This window comes from Geotrypetes seraphini, chromosome 13 (genome assembly GCF_902459505.1).
Source record: "Geotrypetes seraphini chromosome 13, aGeoSer1.1, whole genome shotgun sequence".
In the NCBI taxonomy this organism is placed as follows: Eukaryota; Metazoa; Chordata; class Amphibia; order Gymnophiona; family Dermophiidae; genus Geotrypetes; species Geotrypetes seraphini.
The window spans coordinates 61,510,012-61,531,733 of NC_047096.1; the positions used below are offsets into that span (position 1 = coordinate 61,510,012).

Here is a 21,722-nt window from a genome sequence, read left to right on the forward strand (position 1 = left end):
TGTACAGCATAAATCTGGGCAGTAGAGGGGTGGGCCATCGGCAGAACTGGGGAGAAGCTTGTACTATGCAGGCATGCCTGCATTGTTAAGCGGTCAGATAGCACTGCATAAAAGGATGTCCTATCTTTTTCTGCTCAGTTATGCGAGTGCCAACACAGATACCAACTGGCACATGAGTAACTTCTGTGTTGCTGATTCAATTTCTCCTCTCCATTTCTAGTCCCCAAAACCTCTCTCCAATCCAATTTCTTCAAACCCCTTTCCAATCCTCCAATCTTTCCACTCAGCCCCTCCACAGTTCCAAGCCCCCTTTCCAATCCCCTCTGCCCTCTGCTCCCATAGCATATTCCCTCCAATCTCTGAACCCCTAGATCCAAAACCCCCATAAGTTCCTCCCTCAAATGGATGCCCCACCTACATATACTAAAACCTCCCTACACCCATGGACCTCCCTAGGACCTCCCCTTCACACCTGGACTTACCTGGAGATCCCTGGTGTCTCCCTTAGTGGTAGTCTCATGGTACTACAGCTAGAGGTTAGCCTCCCATGTTAGGGTTTTGAGAGATTGGGGCTATCAGAAGGATACATCCCCTGATATCCAGTTGGGACAGGGCTAAGTATCTTATGCAGGTCCTGGCTGAATAATGGCCGAAGCCCATATAAATTACTGTAGTATATTTGTGGCCAGTCATGTCCATATATTCAGTGCTAGTGCCCAGAGATTACCTGGCATTGATTATTTGGGTATAATTTAGCCACCATATCAATATTGTGTGTGTATATGGGGTAGGGCAGGGGAAAAGCAACAGTCTACCGCAGAGATTTGGCAAACCAGGTCACAGGTGAACTTAATCACTTCTTCATAGAGTCACCGACATTGCGACTATACAATAATGCAATATAATATAAGCCAAGGATACAGTTTGACTCTGAGTGCATACTGCAAGACATTTTCATTGGTCTTGAAAAATAGGGAAAGTGGTTGTCTTTCTATCTGTTACAGGAGCTGCCAGTCCATGGTGGTGCTGAACCACCATAACAGGTGTTCTAATCAACTCCAAGGATTGAATAACCATTCTTGGATTTTGCATTTTTTTAAAACTAAAGATAATACATCATTTATAATTTGGAACTGTTGGCCACACCGCATCTTTTACTAGTCAACAGATCACGCCTCCCTTTAAAAATATCAACTATGGCCATAAAACACTGACCAGCTAGTAACAGCAGAATGCACTTACTGGAAGAATAGAGAAAGAGCAAGTAGGGAATGGGATAGAACATGTCAACCTTGAGACAAACAATCTTTTATTTCTATAAACTCAAAATAAAGAACCACACGAAAAAAAAACATATGTATAAAAAGTCCTATAAACAGTGATGTCCTTGTATTGAAAGGATCCAGTTGATGACCAGACACAGTCTGTGTTTCGGCCCCCAGATGGAGACCTGCCAAGGGGTGTGTCTATTGATTTTATAGAAATAAAAGATTATTTGTCTCAAGGTTGACGTGTTTTATCCCACTCTCCACTTGCTCTTTCTCTGTTGGATTTTATGTGGGGTTTCTGTTCCCTTTACTTTGTCCTATGCTTCCTGGAAAAATGCCCATGCAACCTAGGACAATAAAACAAACCCAGACACACACAAAGGAAGATGATAAAACACAAGTACATACTTCTTTCTTTGAGGGGACTTTGTCTACCACATCTCTAGGCATGACTTGTCCATTGCAATCCATGCTGTTTTCCTCAGTCTCTTCTTCCCAGTCAGGGCTTTTTTTCTTATCATCCATCAGCGAGTTGCTGGTGCTTTGTTTCATCTGCTGCAGCTAAATATGAGAGAGGGGACACAGATACTGCAGCTGGACTTCAGGCAGAGATTAGCAATTTGTCACGAGTATTACTGACAAACATTAGAAGGATGTTATCTTACAGCTGCTGCAAGTTCAACAGATAGCTGTACACATTGCACGCAGGAATCAATTGCTCCATGCATATAAATAGAACATGTTACAGGTGTTAAAAGGGATAAGCAGATATGTGTTAGATGGCTGGTGCAAATATTACAAATTGACAGATAAAGGTCAATTATATAAATGGGGGCCCGCATTTGCATACCCTCTCCAGGCATTTTTATAGACTTCTAGGCACAAACGTGTACACTTACCCCAAGAAAGTGCTAGCAGGGCTCCAAAGTGCTTTTCTGTAATGGTGTATGCAAATGGAAAAGGGGTGCGCCCCCCTCCCCCCCCCCCCCAGTACAGGGTTATGCTAATAGTCTATGCTGAACTCTAAACATCCAGATGCCATTAGAGAGGAGACTCTCGCCATGCATCCTTATAGAGAGGCCCAGTTTTACCAATGCCCCCATATTACACATAAGATAGATGATAGATGACCCCTGCTTTGACCTCAGCCTACCCCAATCTCTTTTTCTACCCTGTCATCAGCTTCCCTCCTTGTGTTGGCTCACCAACCGTCCCCAATTCTCACTTCCTACATTATCTCCAGCACCATTTGAGTTCTGTCCAGAATCCCATGTCCTTCTCTGTCTCCAGGTTGCCACAGCACTCTGCTTATAGTCTTTCTACATGTAAGTTGCCCCCAACCCTTTTCCTTGCTCTATCTCTCAATTTCCTTCATTGCTCTGTCCTCAGGTCTTACTCCCGATCCTTTCTCCAGCCTCACTTCCTCCCCTACCCCCAGCTTTGAACTCAGTTCCATTCTCAGGAGTGGCCTAGTAATTAAAGCTACAGCCTCAGTGCCCTGAGGTTGTGGGTTCAAATCCCGCACTGCTCCTTGTGACCCTGGGCAAGTCACTCAATCCTCCATTGCCCCAGGTATGTTAGATAGATTGTGAACCCACCAGGACAAATAGGGAAAAATGCTTGAGTATCAACCTGACTGTAAACCGCTTAGATAACCTTGATAAGAGGTATATAAATAAATAGATATTTAAAAATACTTAAATACTCTTTGCTCCGCCACACTGCTATTCCTTACCTTATTCCATCCTCCTCCCTCACTATCTCTGCTTTTGAGGAATCTCTCCCAAATAAATGAACAGCTTAAAGCATCTCTACATGTTTGCACTGCAATGTTTAGATTGGCCTGAGAATCTGAGAGAAGGAAGCACATTACACTGAACACCATCCTTACAGTAAAAACAAAGTGTCTGGCCCAGTGGCATCAGAGGGGATGTATCATTTCACTGCAGTTTTCCATCCAAAAGCATGCTAGTCTCTCTTGCATGCAACACCATGCAAGTAGGCATTGTCTAGAAGCTACGGACCATCTTCTCCTGCTCCTCTTGGTGTTTCTTCAGCTGCTCAAGCAGCTGCTGAAACTCAGCCTCCTTCTCCAGGGCCTCCTGTATAGTGGCCTCGTTCTGTTCAGCGTATGCCATGGCCACCACAGCCAGGATGAGGTTAATGAGATAGAAGGAGCCCAGGAAAATAACCACCACAAAGAAAATCATGTAGGTCTTGCCCGCCGCTCGCAGTGTCTATGGAAGAGAGAAGAGCGAGAAGTTTGATGCTATTAATTCAGGATGGACCCAAGGCTGCCACCCAGCTAATTCTGGCCCTGGACAGATGACACTTAGGAAAGGGACAAGATCGTCCCAGGATGATGCCCCTGTCATCCTGAGAGGTTTGATATTGTTACATCTAATTGATAGGGTCTAGGGGTGCCACCTAAGTTCAACTCTGACAAGCTTTGCAAGATAGTATATTTTCTGTTTAGTAAACAGATTAGAAGGCAGTTCTCCAATACACTGTGCACATGACTATATCCCAAGTGGAGGCCCGCCTTCATCTACACAGTACATTAGGAATGGGATGATGACTCAGGAAATGTCAGCAACATATCCCATATCACTGCATGTTAACCCATGGAAATAAGGAGAACTCCTCCCCCCCCCATTACTTACATACATTTTATGTTTTTTTTGTTTGTCGATAACAGTGCACACGGTTTACAAAGGGCAGACGCTTTGCAATCAGGGTGCATTATTTGCAAAGGATACACACTCTAAGTTTAGTTTATTAAAATTTCATATACTGCTTATCTCAGTGGTACATTGCCCCCAAAAAGTAAATGCAGACTAATCAAAACAACATGAACAATGCCGCAAACAAAACAAATACAATTAGTACAATTATGTTATGTTATGTTATGCCATGAAATATCTTCTGCGAATACCGCAAATTCTTCTAAGCTATGTCTGCCAAAAATGTCCTTCAATAATTTTGTCCTTCTATACTGTGAATGTACCTTTGTAACCCGTTCTGGGCTCCTTTGGTAGGACGGGCTAAATGAATGAATGAATAAAATATTTTTGGGCTTCCAAACCCTACTACTACTTATCATTTCTTTAGCGCTCCTAGAAGTACCAGCACTATACACTAAGGGGGGACATAATCAAAACTTTAGAAGGTCCAAAAACCTGTCTAAGTCAGCACTTGGATGTCTTAGTAACAGGGATGTCTAAGTGCCGATAATCAAAAGAAACTTTATGGACGTTCAGCAACACTTCTAAGTTGCTGTGCGTCCAGAGCTCAAAAGGGCGTGTTAGGAGGTGTGTTATGGGCAGGAATCAAGTGGAACTGGATGTCCTGAAGCATTAATTGAAGTTTTTCCAAGACATCCTAGGTAGAATTTACATGCCAGGACTTTAGCCTAAGTAAAACAGGTCTAAGTGCCCAAAAGGTGAACAAACTGACAAGATGATCACTGGAGGGTTTAAGGCATGACCCCTCCCCCCCACTTACTCCCCAAGTAGTCATGGCCCCCTCCCACCACCCAGAGATGGGAGCAAAACAGCACATTGAGAGCTTGCCAACAGCTGATCACAGCAGACAAATCCGCAACAGTTGACCGAATTCGGGGATTCCTGCTAACTCAGCTGAAGCTGTAGAGAATAGAAAACTCAATGCGCCACTAGAGGTGTCTAGCAATATGCTTTGTGAATCAGTATACCAACAGGTGTGCAGCTGAGTGGTTGTGTTGTTTTGTTCTGTGCGATTTTGTAAGGTTGTGTTTTAGTGACTCAGCGGATTTCGATACGACAGAATTTACTGAGCAAAGAATCTGCATTTTTTGGCATTCACGGGCTTTTTCACAAGGAATTCTTACCTCCAGGTCAAACTGTCAATAGTCATTTTTACTGTAAGGTTTTGAAGCGGTTGAGTGAGAACATTCGGCACAAACACCCAGACAAGTAGAAAAACAAAAGTTGGTTGCTCCACCATGACAACGCGCCCGCTCACACATCATTCATTGTTCAACAATTCCTGAGTTCCAGAAACATTACAGTGATTATGCACCCTCCATATTCTCCTGACCTTGCCCCCAATGATTTTTTCCTATTCCCCAAAATGAAATTATGACTGAAAGGGCGCTGTGTTCACACAATTGAAGAGATCCAGGCAGAATCGCAGGAGCTCCTCAAGGCACTCACCCAAGATGACTTCCATATATTCATGAACTCATGGGAAAAATGCTGGGGTCACTGTATATATAATCAAGGGGCGTACTTCAAAGGAGACGGTGGAAACTAGGAGTTTCGGTAAGCAGGTTTTTTTACAATTGAATTCCCCAAACTTTTGGGTAGCACCTCATATCGAAATCTGCTGAGTCACTAAAACACAACCTTACAAAATCGCACAGAACAAAACAACTCGACCACTCAGCACACTGAGTCACAAAGCATACTGCTAGACACCTCTAGCGGCGGAAGGGCATACTATATCCAGTTCGCGCACATTCCCCAAACTTTTGTATAATCTGCCTGGAACTGAGTTCTATACGAGGTGGCTCCAACTTAATCATTGTTTAAAAATACTAAAATGGCCCCTAATAGTGAGCCATTCTACTTCAGATTTGTCATAGTCTTCAACATGTTTTGTAAGGTTCAGTTTTTTTGTTTGTCCCCCCCCCCCTATTTTGTAATTTTATTGATTTGTTCATCGCTTAGAATTTTGAATAAGCGATTAATCAAATTTTATAAGAAACTTGAAACTTGATGTATAAAATTGGCACAATGCAGGATCATACTACTTCATTATTTTATAAAGTTTGATCCAAAATATATCCCCTCAGGAAAATGATCAAATCATTATGGTTCTTAGACACCAACTGGAGCTTGAACCACCTTTCAAAAATATTCAGTTTTCAAAAATGGTCTAATTTAACAGATAACCCTTAATACCCATAAGATCTTTTTTTGCTTTATCCTACACAGGAGTCTGCTGATAGCACAAATGGTTTTAGATCATAACCTATCTTAATCTCTCTAGAAAGGCAATCAAAAGGTAATCTGGACCATCACCACCAAACCACAATATATTTGCTTTGTCTTGATTCCATTTTAAACCATTCTTTTTCATCCTGGTCGATATCTTATCATAGGATTCTGATATAAATTCATGCATTTCCAAAAATGAATTCTTCTATGAGTAAATCAAAATAATGCCATCCATTTAAATGTTTATCACTGGATTCTTGATAAAGTAGTGACCAACTCTCTCATGCAACTTAGCCAACTAAACTAAAACTTAAATTTATAGACCGTGATTCTTTATGAGAATAAAGCTCGATTCGGTTTACAGCATTTGATGTAAAGGGGAAAATAATGAAAAGCAAGATTTACAATTTGGTCAAATTCGAAAATGTAGAGGAAAATGTTAAAACACAACTATTTCTTTGAGCAATTGACCGTATGTAAAGATTGAATCTGTCTGTTTTTTAATAATATTTTATGTATGTAACTTTTTGTAAACCATTTTGCAAAAAAAATGGTATAGAAATTTTAAAAATAAATAAATGTTTACAGAAGATTTGAAGAGAATCCAGTTCTCTCAGCCACAAAGGAATATTATTCCATAGTTCAGTTAGTTTGAAGAAGAGAGACTTCCCCAATTTACTAGTAAAAGCTATGCCTTTCAAAGAAGGAAATGATAAGTTAAGTTTTTGCATAGTACTAGCTAGTTCATATTTTTGGGAGTTCCAAAAAAGATTTCTTACTAGAGGACAAATGCCAAATAAGATCTCAAAGGTTAGACATGCACATTTAAAGCTGGTGAACCAGATATTCAACTATCTCCTGCTGAGAATAAGCAGAAAACTGGCTAAACGGAACTTAGTCGGCCAGGAGCCATTCTCAGACAGCTAAGTCCTGCTGAATATTTTTCCTTAAAGATTCCTACTGACTCATCTGGTATAAAGAGAAAGCCCTATCTCTTAAGTTCTTTCTGGAGAATGGAAGCTTACCAGCTGGAAGAGATTCTCCCAGAAGTCCTGGGTCATGAGACGGAAGAGGGCCAGGAAGGCCCAGTTGAAGGAGTCGTAACTGGTATAGCCATAGTTTGGGTTCCTGCCAGCTTTTAAGCACTCAAAGCCTTCGGGGCACTTCCTGCCAGGGAGAGACAGCAGGAAGCACAGCTGTTATCTGAAGACAATCTAATCTACAGGCTGCTAAAGCTTTTTAACCTCTACTAACAGGAGCAATGCATAAGAAAATCCAAGTGACCCAGCCTCTGGAAGGCGCACAGTGGTTAGGTCTTATCCTAACATCCCAAATACATTGTGACATTTGTAATCATTCAGAATTTTCTAACTGGCTCCAAGTCAGAAGAAAGAAAGAAAGGAAAAAGCAGATGTGTAGGCTCCAAAAATAGCCTTTATTAATATTAAAATCCCAGGTGCAACAAAGAACAGACTTCTGATGTTATTTAAAATATGCCCAACATGTTTCGACATCATAGTGCCTGCATCAAGGGCAATGTTAAATAATTCAATCTTGAGTCTGATGTGCAGATGTATAGAAGACGACCAAATATGTTTATATATATATTCACTTCAAGCACCACTTTTTACATTTGGAGGGGCATAATCAAAAGAAACGTCTAAGTCCATTTTGAGCCTAGGATGCTAGTTGCCCAAAGTTGGCAGCATCTAAAATCCATTCTCGAAAAATATGTCTGTTTGATCGTCCAGACCACTAATTCATCTATCTTTATACCACATTCTCATCTAAAAAAATCATCCAAGTCCCAAACGACCAGAACAAGACCTTTTGAATGTGGGAGGGGCTCAAAGGGATAGACTGCCCACCCAGACACAATGGTGGGGCACCTTACAAGGCACTGCTGTGAACTTCACAAAAAGGGTGCCACAACTCCCTTACAGATCATGCTGAGCACCTCAAAACACCCCAAAACCCACTATACCCACCTGCCTACAACCCCAATAGCCCTTATGGCTGTTGGCTTTGGGGTTTTTTGGTGGGCTTACATTTTCCATCATGAATGTCATGGTTAGAGTGGCTTATGGGCCTGGGTCCTCCTCTCTATGGTTCACTAGCCTACCCCTCAGACTACTTAGGCCACCTCTGTGCAGCTGTAGTAGACTTTCCTATACCAGGTGCTGATGTTCTGGAGGCAGGTATGTACGTTTTTATTCTGAATTTTAAGGTGGTCTTGGGGGAGGGTCAGTGATCACTGAGGGAGTATGTGGGGTCTGTACTTTGTCCCTGCATTGGTTATCTTGTCACTTTGGATACCTTCTGAGCACTAGAACTGTTTTTAGATCGCCTAAGTATAAGTTCCGTCCAGGCAGAATCATTAAATTTTTGATTATCCCTGCAGTACAACTAAATCTAGGTCAGCCTATATCCTGCCCTCACCACTCCTTCACAAACGCTCCTTTCAGCTCTGGGTGCACAGCAGGATTTAGAGGCCTAAAAAGTCTCTGGATACGTCTAAAACCCCGTTTCGATTATTGGCATTTGGACGAACTGTCTTTTAGGTCGTCCAAGTGCCGACTTGGGTGGGTTTTTAGACGTATTTTTGTTTTGATTATGAGCCCCATACTGTATATCAGGTGCACGCTGCACTTAAAATCCTGAGCCTTTCAAAATCCTGGAAAACTGTGATTTCAACATGAAACAAGTGTCCACAAGACTCCACATCAGCTATGGTGCCAAAACATGTTGGGTATATTTTAAGTGACATTGGAAGTTTGTTCTTTGTTGCACCTGGGATTTTAATGTTAATAAAGACTATTTTTGGAATCTATACATCTGCTTTTTCCTTTCTTGCTATACCACTGTGCAGTTTTTTGCCTCTATTTTTATGATTATAGTCCAAGTCAGAAGGAACAGATTGAACCAATCCTGGATATACCTTATTACATACAAGGACTTATCATCCTGCTTTTCTTGATAAAAGAGAAGCCAGCCCTAAGTAAAACAGGAATACAAGTTCATATATGCGATAAGGTAAAAGAAGGATAACATCTTCTTTGTGATGTGGAGGCAGTTGACAACCCAAGTCCACTGCACGTCGCTCCTGCTTTGGGTCTGCTCAATTTACTGGTGAAATATCACTTGCTAATAGATCAATCAATAAATTAGATCCCTCCAGTATCCTCGCTCTCTTGCTCTTCCAAAGAGTCAATTAGCTTGGGCATGAATTATGCAAAGTATGTGATAAAGGATTTCATGTCCACCAAAGTGAATCTAGACAAAGTAAGCAGACTCCCCAACAGATTAAAAAAATAGTGCATGTGATTATACAGTTGAAATATGGGAGGAGGGAATCATCGGTCCCTCATGAGAGCTACATGACAGGCTTAGCATCACTACTTGATGAGAACCAGAAGGGAAGAAGCAAGGAAAGAGACTGTGCATGGTGATTCTCAAATGAGAGGTGGGAAGGCAAAATGAGAAGGTTGTGCATATTGGTTTCCTGATGGAAGCCAGATTGAATGGCAAGCCGAGTACTGGCTATGTGTGATATCTTCCTTATGAGAGCTGATGTCATTTCATTTACAATTTGTAGGCTGCTTTTTCATTGTATTACCAGAAAGAAATAAGGAGAAAGATGCCGTACGGTGTAGCTTTCTGATGGTATGATAGGTTCAGGATATTACGCAGGGCCAGATCTAAATGTCACTTCAATGCTGTCTTTACTCACCCAGCATCACTGCTGTTCCCACAAAGAAGAGCATCATTCGATCCCGCCAAGAAATAGTAATTTGCTTTCCATTTCAAAAGAGAGGACAGAAAAGAAAAATATTACTGATACTGATATTACACATTCCTACATATAGGGGGAGGCAGAGACCCACAGGCTAGTCCTGGGAGCTTTCCCTCCTTCTCTGCATTCCTACCTGCAGGAGGAGACTAAGGGCTAGATTCACGAACCTGCCTGATCGGGACTGATCCGTGCCCGATCTGGGCAGGTCCGATGGATTCTTCAAGCTGCAATATGCAGATGGAGGCAATTGGAGGAACACCCCCATCTACCGGCACGGATCGCTGATGTGCGATCCCCATGCATGCGCAGACCATCTGTAGATGGTCTGCGCATGCCTGTCCAAGCCATGACTTTTTTTTTTAGTTTTTAGCCTAGTGAGCCCGTGGTTTTAACCCGCTTTAAACCCGCGGGTTAAAAACCACAGGCTCGCATTGCGGGGAAGGGCAGGAGAGATTCAGGGCGGCAGGCAGGAGAGATCCGGGGACGAGCAGAGCAGGCGGGAGAGATGGAGACGAGCAGGGTGGCAATTCGGGGCAGGCAGGAGAGATGAGGATGAGCAGGGCGGCCATTCGGGGCAGAGCAGGCAGGAGAGATCGGGGAAGAGCATTGGAGCGGCAGTCAGGAGAGATTCGGGGCAGCAGATAGCAGGGCGTGCAGAGAGCAGGGCTTCCATGGAGCTAGAATCGGAAAGCCGTTTGCGTGTGGTCTCCAGCAGTCGCTTCTTCGGTTGATCGGCCAGCCCAGTCGGTTTCAAAAATTTGTTTGGTGAATCGCGTCCCTGTCTACTTTGCATGCGTTTCTCCGCATTTGCATGCATGGATTCGAAGCGGATCGCAGGAGAGGTTAGTGAATGGGGCCCAAGGGAAATCTGTTTGCAAAGGGGTCACAAACTGATTGGTACACGATCGATTTGCTTTGTGAATCTAGCCCTTAAAGAGTTCTTTCATCCCCCCCTCCACATAACTGAGCACACATTCTTTCCTTCAGGGGAAGAAAGAAACCACAGACTCTTCCTAAGAGCTTTCCCTCTTCCCTTGAAGAAATGCGTACACATTCCTACCTATAGGAAGAGACAGAGCTTTCCTTCATCTGCTGCAGAACTGAATACACATTCCTATCTGCAGGGAAAGACTGAAAGACTCATAGGCTCTTCTTGAAATCTTTCCATCCTCCTCTCAGTGTGCGCAGGGAGATTAGAAAGGCCCATCGCTGTATAATCTCACCAAGGCACTGTTCCACAATGACAACATCCAGGGACACTACAAATGTCTTAAGAAGATGTGGAGGGAGGGCTCTCTGTGATTCTGGGGCCTTATTGTCAGGATTGTGATAAGAAGTTACAATAGATAAATTTAGGAGCTGCAGGAACACTTTCCCTATATTAAAATGCATATTAGTAATGTGAACGTATAGCATCATTCATATAAACAAGACTTCAGAGTACTTTTCAAACAAATTATTCAGAAATGCAAATGCAGTAATACACGGTGGGTGTGGCCGGGCAGCACATTTTTAAATTGCATGAAAGGAGAAAATAATAGCATAGTTTAATAAATGGAGGCACAAGTGAGACATCAGTAGTCCTTTTAAGGGGAAGCTACATTCTAAGTCCATATGGATATAGAGAAGACAAAGGATTTGGATTTAGCTCATACTTTTCTCAATAGCAGCTCAAGGCACTCCGCAGCTGCCATTGTGGTTGTTGCAGGTTTCTGGGTCTCGCTGCATCTTGTCAGGTTGAAACTGACCTTTTAGCCATCATGCCATGGCTCTCTTCAGGGTATGCTGTGAAGTCTGCAGTTTGTCTTCGTAAATAGTGGATCCATTGACCTGATTGGGAACAGGGCAGTCCATTTGGTCACCAATTTGAATTCAAGATGTAGCGAGACCCAGAAACCTGCAACAAGCACTTGTCTCTAGAGAGCTTACAATCTAAGGGGTCCTTTTACTAAGAACATAAGAATATAAGAATAGCCTTACTGGGTCAGACCAACCATCAAGCCCAGTAGCCCATCCTCAAGGTGGCCAATCCAGGCCCTAGTACCTGGCCCAAACCCATGGAGTAGCAATATTCCATGCTACCCATCCAGGGCAAGCAGTGGCTTTCCCCATGTCTTTCTCGATAACAGACTATAGACTTTTCCTCCAGGAAATTGTCCAAACCTTTCTTAAAACCTAGCCAATATGGGCGCACAACTTAATTAGCCTAATCAGTGTCATTAATTAGCAATTGACACCTCATAATTGATACTAATTGGAATTAATTAAAAGTTACACGCACAATTTAGAAAGCATGATCCTATTTTTTTTAAAAATGCACCAGTTGCAAATGTGTGAATTTAAAAAGGGGGCATAGCCAGAGACGGATCAAGGGTGTTCCTAAAAGTTATATACAATGTTATAGAATACACCCGATGTGTACACAACTTAGGCGCAGGCATTTTGGCCTGGTTTTGATTGGCCTAATCTAATCGAAATCTTGGATTTATATACCATGTCATCTCCCCAAAAGGAGCTCCAGCTCAGTTTACATAAAAACCGATAATCAAATGAAAATAGTTAGATTAGAGAGAAAATAACTTATTAATGAAGACCCTCATCCGACATCCTAGAGAGAAGATAACTAATTTTCTTTAAAACAATTCTCTAGGAACTGTTGAAATAACAGTGTTTTCATAGATTTATGGAAACTGGAAGGAGAGAAGAGTTCTAACACAAGAGGGAATCCTATTCCAAATCATTGTAAAAGTATATGAGAAAGATCGAGTAATATTACCAAGAGATTTTATTCCTTGTAAAGATGGAAAGGACAATTTAAATTTCTAAGAGTTTCTTGGCCTATATGGGCATGCCTAAGTTATACAACACACACAGGTTCTAAGGGTGATTCTATAAAAGGTCTGCCCGCCTTATAGAATTGCGCTAAGCGTCATCCTAGTCTCAGCATCGATTTTTTGGGGCGCTTGATAGAGAATCAGGCCTTGCCTGTATAATTGTCTCCACATAACTAACAGGAATGGGGAAGAATTATACAGATTACAATTCAGGAGCGATTCTGTGCCCCCCTCCCCCCCCCAGTTTCCTGGCACACCTGCAATTTACCTTTATCATTCAGGTAGGCGGTCTTGTCGAACGTATAATTGCTGTAGCCAGTTGTGTTGCTGCTGTCACCGTACTCAGTGAAGTTGGCCATCATGTCACCATCAAACACCAACATGTCCTCCAGCAGTGTGCTGTTGGGTGGTGGCCACCTCACACACTTATTGCGCAGGTTCCCCATAAAAAGCTGGAGGCCGATGAGTGCGAAAACAGCGAGACAGAAGATGGTGAGGATCATCACATCGGCCAGCTTCTTCACGGACTGAATCAGAGCGCCAACAATTGTCTTCAGGCCTAGCCAGAGAAGAGTAAACACAGCGTATGGTGCTGTCTAAACTTACCGTAAATGGAAGCTTTATCTGTTGACGTTTTGGATCACTTATTTAGTGGTCTTACTTACATGGATAATAGAGCTGAAAATCCACATACAGATAAGCACATAAGTTATTAGCTTATCTTGTTGAGGAGACTTCCCTGTTGTATGTCATGAAGGGGTGTAACAGTAAAATAACACATCTTAATGGCATCCTACATTAATAATTCCCCCCCTTAAAGAAAAAAGAACAGTTCTAGAAACTGAAATCACTGCTCTATGTAATAAAAGTGAGCCAAGTATACAGCAATCAAGCCATTGTGATATCACTGATAGGGTTGGCTCTTAGGCCAGCGGCGTAGCCACGGGTCTCCTCTTCCTATTGGCTAAGGCTCTTTAGGCCTGCATTGTGTTGTCATATAACTTTATGGTTATAGAAACATGATGGCAGATAAAGGCCAAATGGCCCATCCATGGGTGGGTCTAAGCCTATCCACTTTCATCCCAGACCCACCCAGCAGTGGCTGACCTCGGTCTGACTGGCAAATAGAAAACCAGCCACTTATGCTGGGTTTTAGCAGTCCACCGGACAGGCAGCATTCCCTCCCGCTTCGTCCATCTTGCACTGCTACCGCTGGGTAAACCTGCCCTCCACCAGGTAGCGCAGGACCTCCCAGCTGTGGGGTGCTGACAGCTCTGCAGCGTTGCAGCATCCTGCCCTCAAAGGAAGTTGGTGTCTTAGTGGGGTGCAATAACTTGCTGTGAGGGCAGGTCGCTGCAGAGCCGTCAACATGCTGTGGCTGGCAAGATTCATGTGGCAGCAGCAGCCGTGCAAGATGAACAGGTATTTCATTTACTTTGGGGGCTGGAGATGAGCGTACATTTTTGGGCCCACCCTAGATTGGCTGTCTGGCTAAAACCGTGTCTTAGAGTTACCAGAGGCTGAAGCTCTGTACATTAAGGGGGGAAAGTTATGAATGAGGGCTACCATTAAGAAATGTTACTTTACCACTGACTCCTGATGACCCCTGAAGCAGACATTTCACCAAAACTCAGCACATGTCAGGTCTGTCATTAAAATCTGGTTGCAAACCCACCCATGTAGTTTGTTGTTTGGCTTAACATATTCGCCACTTATCCAAATTCTTATGATTATTGGTTTCCTCCCTAGCAAGCGTTTGGACAGTTTCAATGCCACTACTGGCGAGTTTCTTGGCATCTAGAAAACATAAGTCAACCCAACAAGTGCCAATCAAACGTTTACATGGGTATCTTAAAGCAGCCCCCATCCTTCTAATCAAAAACCCCCTCCTTTACTAACGCGTAGCGCGGGTTTTAGTGCCCACAATAGCGGTAACTGCTCGACGCTCATAGTCAGGAAAGCTTTACATGACCCAGAAAAATCCAAACACAATGCCCCAGAAACAACTTCTGCGTATTTTTTAAGTAAAGGTGTATTATCAATTTCAGTCTTACTGACATTTGAGAAATGCATATCAAAGAGACAACATGTGAACATTTTAAACCAAATGGGAAGCCCTAAAGAACTCATCCACATATTAGTAACACTACGCAACAAATTTTAAGTTTTTTCTCTAGGGCAAGAAGAAACTGAGGTTTACTTTATAGAATTTGACCTCATGTGCATGAAAATAGCCTCAGTTTTCTCCTATCACACATAGGGCTCCTTTTACAAAGGCGCATTAGCGGTTTAACGCACATAATAGCGCGCACTAAACCACCGGCGCGCTAGCCGCTACCGCCTCCTCTTGAGCAGGCGGTAGCTTTTCAGCTAGTGCGGGAGTTAGTGCGTGATTAAAAGTCGCACGCCCTAAAGCCGCTAATGCAGCTTCATAAAAGGAGCCCATAGTTTTTAAGCAAATCGCAAATATTTATAGCATGAGAAGTCATAATGTAACGCATTGCGCCGATTTAACTAAGAAGCAAAACCCTGATACAAAATCGACGATTTAATCTCAACTGTGCTGATGAAGCTTGAAAATTGCTGATGATGCAACAGGCCTACAGAGAACTGCATATTCCAGCTCCGCCTCCTCATCCATAATAATTTAATTATATAGCACATTATTACATCATCATTAAAATTAATACTTTAGCTTATAAAAATCTAATTTGAGGCAAACTGTTTTAATATTTCAGAGATTGTTATAACATTTGCTCCAAGCATTAGAAAATATCGCAAAAATGTTAATTTTTGTATTATAATGCTTCCCACAAATCAGAGGGTTATACTGAAAAATTAAGGTCAGTTTTGAATTCAGCGACTCCAAATCACTATAGAACACCCACTACATTTCATGCCCCAAAGCATCTGTTGCACAGTGTAATCAGATGGATTTCAGCTTATCTGGAAAGAACCACTATCTATCCCTGTTCTGAGCCCAAATCCTGCTCTTAAGAGCTTCCCTGATTTTAGCAGATCTTATTCATGTGACCAGCCCCACAGCTAGATGCACTCTGGCTCTGAGGTTATCATTTTGGACTGCAAGCTTATGGCTGCCATGTTTGGATCCATGTTCTACAGCTTTGCAATGTGTCGCTATTGTCGCTGTCCCATTGACCGCTCAGTTCAGTGTTTGAACACAGAGGTTAAGAGCACATTGAGGCCGGTGCTGGGTTGGAAGAATGGCATACAGTACCTGGGATTACGGTGATTGTCTTCAGTGCCCTCAGGACGCGGAAAGTTCGGAGTGCGGAGACGTTGCCCAAATCCACAAACTCTGTGATGTAGCTAGAGAGAAACAGGGTGGGAGGCCAGAGGTTAGCTCCCCATGTGAATCTGAAAGCCAGGAACGCATGCCAGTCTGTGGACATGGGGGGAGGGGGGCACAACCCTCTTTCTCACAACGATGCATGGAAGCAGAAATCCTGCGCTTCATTTCCAGCAATCCAAAGCTCATGCAGTGTACACAAAGGTTATCTCTAGACAAGGCCAAACAGCGAGTGTTAATCGCACAAATAAAGCATTATCATTTAATTGTACAGTTTTTACTAGCTCCACAGACAAGTATTTCTCTGTAATTACTGTCCTTCAAATATGTTATGAATGCAAACTTCAAAATGCGCTTCTTCTCTAAAAACTATTCTGGGTTTTATATTTGTACAAGGTGTAATCTCTTATTTGAATAATATTCTTCTGCATTTTCTGTAACCATGAAAATGCGATATATAAGTCCCATCTCCTATTTCCCACTCCCTGTCTCCCTCCTGAGGTATCTCTTCAGTCATCCTTGCTTTATTCATACATTCTTGTGTCAATGAAATATTTGAATGGGGTTCTGAAGAAAATCAGCTGTCGGTGCTGTATTCACTCGTTATTCAGGATAGCGATCACATTGGACTTCTGATGATGATTGGCGGCCATTTTGGAAACCTTGCTTGCAGTTGTGAGAATCATTGTGAACCGCAAGACTGTGCTGCTTTTGTGAACTTTGGAAACAACATTGAGAATATGACTGATAAGATTTTCTGATTAGCTCAAAATTGCTATATGTATTTTTAGCAGTACCATATTTTTTTCAGATCTAAGGTAGTGTATCCTCCCTTTGCTTTTTTGGAATGAGATAGGATAATATTTATAATAGCCCTTCTATATGATTATGATAGTATATGTGATTTTGGCTTTGTGGGCCCTGAACTAGTGGAATTTTTTCTGATCTATGTCTGAGACAGCTGTCACCTTTGACATTATGGTGCTCATTTTATTTATTTAAAATACTTATATCACTCTCTGACTTGTTTAGTACCTTTTGCACCGACTAGGTTTGCTCTGTTTGTGACCTTTTTTAGGGGGAGGGATGGGGTTGTTTTGCTTTGGGGGGTTGTGGAGAGTTTTTGTACAGGGATACATATTGTTCATTTAATTGTGTACTACTTTTGGCTTTGTTCTTTTGTTTCAATAAAAAAAGATTTTACAGAAAATACTTATCACGCATATCACATTATTTATGTGAATTACAATATATACATACATAAACTAGACAAACATGGATGCTTCAAAATGGCCAAAAGACATCCATCTACTGAAAACATCCAAATTATGATTTCTGAAAGGCAGAATTTAGACACTTTACACTGCAGTCCAAATCGCAAGCGGGCGTGTTGGAGACATCAGGAGGGCCCAAAATTAGGATGTCTTTCAATGATAAAGGAATGAGAAGAAATGTCCAAGGCCAAAAAGAAGGATGTTGTTATCTAGACTTGATTCAATTACATCCAGGGTTACCAAAAGGTGCCCAGATTGAGCAGCTGACCACTGCAGTAGGGTTACCAGACGTGTGGATTTTCCTGGACATGTCCGGGGGTCCGGACAGCTTTTCAAAACCCAGCACTTTGTCCAGGTTTTGAAAAGCTTCCTTGAAATTGCGTCGGGCATGAGGGCATCTGTGCATGCCACGCGATGATGTCGCATGCATGCGCATGTGCACAGGGCATCATCGTGTCGCATCTGAGCAGGCAGCAGGAGGCGGGGCTAGGGTGGGATTGGAGGTGGGACTGGGATATAATGGGGTGGGGATGAGTGGAACTGGGTGGGCCTGGGGCGGGTCTAGGTGTACGGATTTTCCTACAGTAAAATCTGGTAACACTACACTGGAGGGATGAAGACATGACTCCTCTTTAATCTCCCAGTAGTTACAGAACCCCTTCTACCCACCTAAGAAGTGAAAGCGACAGTGGATACCGGGCTCTTTGACAATATCCTGTTTCCAACAACGGCCAACCCAAGTCCTAAGCACATATCTAGATCCCAAGTAGCAGATTCTATGCTGCTTATCCTAGGAATAAGCAATAGATTTCCCCAAGCCATCTCAATAATGGCCTATGGACTTCTCTTTTAGGAAATTACCCAAGCCTTTTTTAAACCCTGCTAAGCTAACCAATTTCACCACATTCTCCAGCAATGAATTCCAAAATTTAATTACATTTTCTCCAGTTTGTTTTACATCTACTACTTAGGGCTCCTTTTACTAAGGTGCGCTAGCGTTTTTAGTGCATGCAGGATTTTAGCGTGCGCTAAACCTGCGCTACGCGGCTAGAACTAACGCCAGTTCAATGCTGGCGTTAAGGTCTAGCACGTGTGGCAATTCAGCGCATGCTATTCCGCGCATTAAAGCCCTAACGCAGCTTTGCAAAAGGAGCCCTTAGTAGCTTGATCACGTGCCCCCTAGTTCTAGTATTTTTTTGAAAAGAGTAAACAAGTGATTCACATCTACCCTTTTCACTCCATTCAGTATTTTATAGACCTCAATCATATCACCCCTGGGCCTTCTCTTCTCCAAGCTGAAGAACCCTAGCCGCTTTAGCCTTTCCTCATAGGAAAGTCATCCCATCCTTTTTATCATTTTTGTTTCCCTTCTTTAAAACTCTAATGGCTATTTTAGTGGTTTATCTTTAGGTACCATAGGTTTTTATCTGATTCTAGAAGGCTCATAATAATATATAAAGGAATTAAGGTGGGATTTGCATTTGGCTCCCATTGTTTAAAATCACTAGGTTGCTCCTCTGCTCTGCAGAGTTGTTTGTGTAGCCATTTTTATGCAAATGATGCCAGATAAATGTATTTATTGTCTGCTTTGTCGGCATTCATATTTTGGATATCTCGCTTTGGAAAATGGCTGTCCATTTTGGATGTTTTCAGCCCAGAACATCCATCTTTCATATTTACGAACAGGAAATCCCGGTATTTTTCATATTTGAAAATGGCTGTGAGGTGGATGCTTCTTTGGAATGTTATGAGTAAGCCATCTCAATTCTGACTTGAGCGTCCTTTTGAAAATTCCCCTCATTGTGTAAATAGAGATTGGGCCTGATATTCAGTGGGAGATAACAGGCTACCTCCCTCTGACTCACCTGGCTTCAGAAGCAGCCAAAAAATTTATCTGCAGAAATGCAGAAGCTAGTTGAAGGATACAACACATGCATCATCTTGCATGGAGACTATGTGGAAAAGGGATATGTTCAATTGCTCACAGTTATTTCTATTAAAGCCATTAAATGTATTTTGCCTTTACTTTTTGATTTACCCTCGTATTACTCGCCCCAGGGATGTGAATTCCTGTTCCCTCCAGCTATAATACATATTACTTGCATTGCAATAAAAGCAACATTGTTCTTTTTCTTCTTAGGAAGTATTTAGGCATTTGTCACCAGGCCATCCATGTCCCAGTTCTTTGTGTTTAGAAATACAATCATGGAAAAATTCTCTTTGAATGTAATTACCAAGAAAAATCTCAAGATTAAGCAGAAGCGCTATCTACGTTAATTGCAACGCCACAAGACTTGAGCCAAGTGCATCAATCTCCAGTAGAGATCGTTCCGCTATCTGTGTCTAGAAAAACTAAGCTTTTATTCTAGAAAGCCAAACAGCAAAGTGAACATTTCCCCAGCTGTTTCCGCACGCAGGTCAGGGTTAGTGGAGACGCACAGATGTTAAGTAGCGAAACTCTACAGGATTCAAGGGGGAAGATAGCCAGACATGCCAAAATTTTGACTTGCTTCTTACCCCTACCTCCACGTTCCAATCTCCCAGTTTCCCCAAAAGAGCCTTTCAGTGCGAGCTTTTGCACTTTTCTGCATGTGCAATGTTCAGTCCAGTACCCAGTTAATTTGGTGCATAAAGTCAAGGCAGCTGTGTTCTGTCCTAACAAGTGCTTACTTAGCTGGTTAGTTGACTCAGTGATCTGTCTAAGCTAGTGCTGTCCTAACTGCAGTCCTCTTGCCCACTAGTGCTACCCCATTTGCCAATTCAAATCAATTCACTGATTCCCTTCAGTGAATCGATTCAAATCAATTTATTGTCTGAAAAAATTGGACTCACCGATTCAGTGACCAACCCCCCTGGTAAGGCCTGACATACCTCTAGGCCTCCTATAGCAGCAGCAGAAGCAGCACTCTAAACAGACTGCTATAGCCTGCTCCTCCGAGGCCTTCCCTCTGCCTCATCATCAGTGATGTCACTGATTACGCTGCAGAAGGAAATCCTGGCGGGGTATGCCACAATCAGCCTGTTCACAGTTCTGCCTCTTCAAGACCAGCCACCACCACCACTATTGCAGATTTGGGAAGCCTGGAGATACGTCAGGTCTCACATGGGAAGGTCGGTGAGATGCTGCTGTACAGGGGGTTGGGAGGGAGGGATGGAAAACTACTGCACAGAGGGATGGGAGGGAGGGATAGAAAGCTACTGCACAGGGGGATGGGTGGGAGGGGAGGAAAGATGCTGCACATAGGGGAAAGAGGAGAGCGGAAGAATTGTTGGGGTGGAGGAGAGGATGGGGAAGATGAAACAAAGAGGTAGAAATCCTGCATATGGTGGAGGGGAGGGAGTGATGGTGCACGGGGAGAGAGAAAGAAATGTTGCACATGATAATGGAGGGGAGTGAATTGAATTGAAAAATTGAATCAATAGGCCAAATCGAATTGAAATTTTTTTCCCTTCAGGTAAATGCTGCTGAATATTGGCAGCCAACTAACACAGTGGAGTTTAAGTAGACAGGAGCCTCTACAACAAAAGGGAAGAGAGAGTGAGAATTCCTGACAGAGAAATCTGGACAATTTTTTGTTACTGTCTCTTTTCTTAGGCACTGTGGCATGGATTCTATAAATGGCGCCTAAATCGGCTGGCACTGTATTGGTAGGGGCACTGGCACCTTTCCTCCTTTCCTGCCCCTCCCTTCCCGGCCTCTAACTCTTCCCCAGCGTGAGCTCGGCTCTCCCTCTGAAGTCACTTCATGGTTGCATGTGTGGCATCCGTGCATGCGCGGCCTTCCTCCCTGCCCGACACAATTTGAGGAGGCTTTTCAAAACCTGGACAAAATTCTTCTTCCCCCAGAGAGTGGTAGACAACTGGAACGCTTTTCCGGAGTCGGTTATAGGGGAAAACACCCTCCAGGGATTCAAGACAAAGTTGGACCGGTTCAACGTACGCAGGTAAGGCTGGACTCATTTAGAGCACTGGTCTTTGACCTAAGGCCGCCGCGTGAGCGGACTGCTGGGCAGGATGGATCACTGGTCTGACCCAGCAGCGGTAATTCTTATGTCTGGAGAAATCCAGACGTCTGGTAACCCTACCCCAAACTGTTTGCATTAGCCTCAAAGGTAACCCTCAGCCCCACCTAGCAGAGAACCTACTTACAATGGTATTGCTTTATAGCATCTGTGACATTTTACATGGCTCCTCCCCCTCGGCTCTTAGTGTGTTGCGAAATCCCAGTTGAGAACTGTTGCCTTAGAATATGTTTATACCTTGT

The 21,722-nt window shown here is 42.9% G+C and overlaps 1 protein-coding gene across 3 annotated transcripts in view; it reads right to left on the reverse strand.

Moving 5' to 3' along the window:
* Positions 1-21,722, reverse strand: part of SCN4A (sodium voltage-gated channel alpha subunit 4) — a 129,091-nt gene that overhangs the window by 66,763 nt on the left and 40,606 nt on the right. For all 3 annotated transcript variants that reach the window (XM_033918603.1, XM_033918601.1, XM_033918604.1), the window contains 6 exons: positions 16,113-16,204; positions 13,143-13,433; positions 9,978-10,041; positions 7,273-7,414; positions 3,293-3,505; positions 1,677-1,829 (listed from right to left, as the gene is read on the reverse strand). In XM_033918603.1, coding sequence (XP_033774494.1) covers positions 1,677-1,829; positions 3,293-3,505; positions 7,273-7,414; positions 9,978-10,041; positions 13,143-13,433; positions 16,113-16,204 — 955 coding nt within the window. The remainder of the gene's footprint in view (positions 1-1,676; positions 1,830-3,292; positions 3,506-7,272; positions 7,415-9,977; positions 10,042-13,142; positions 13,434-16,112; positions 16,205-21,722) is intronic.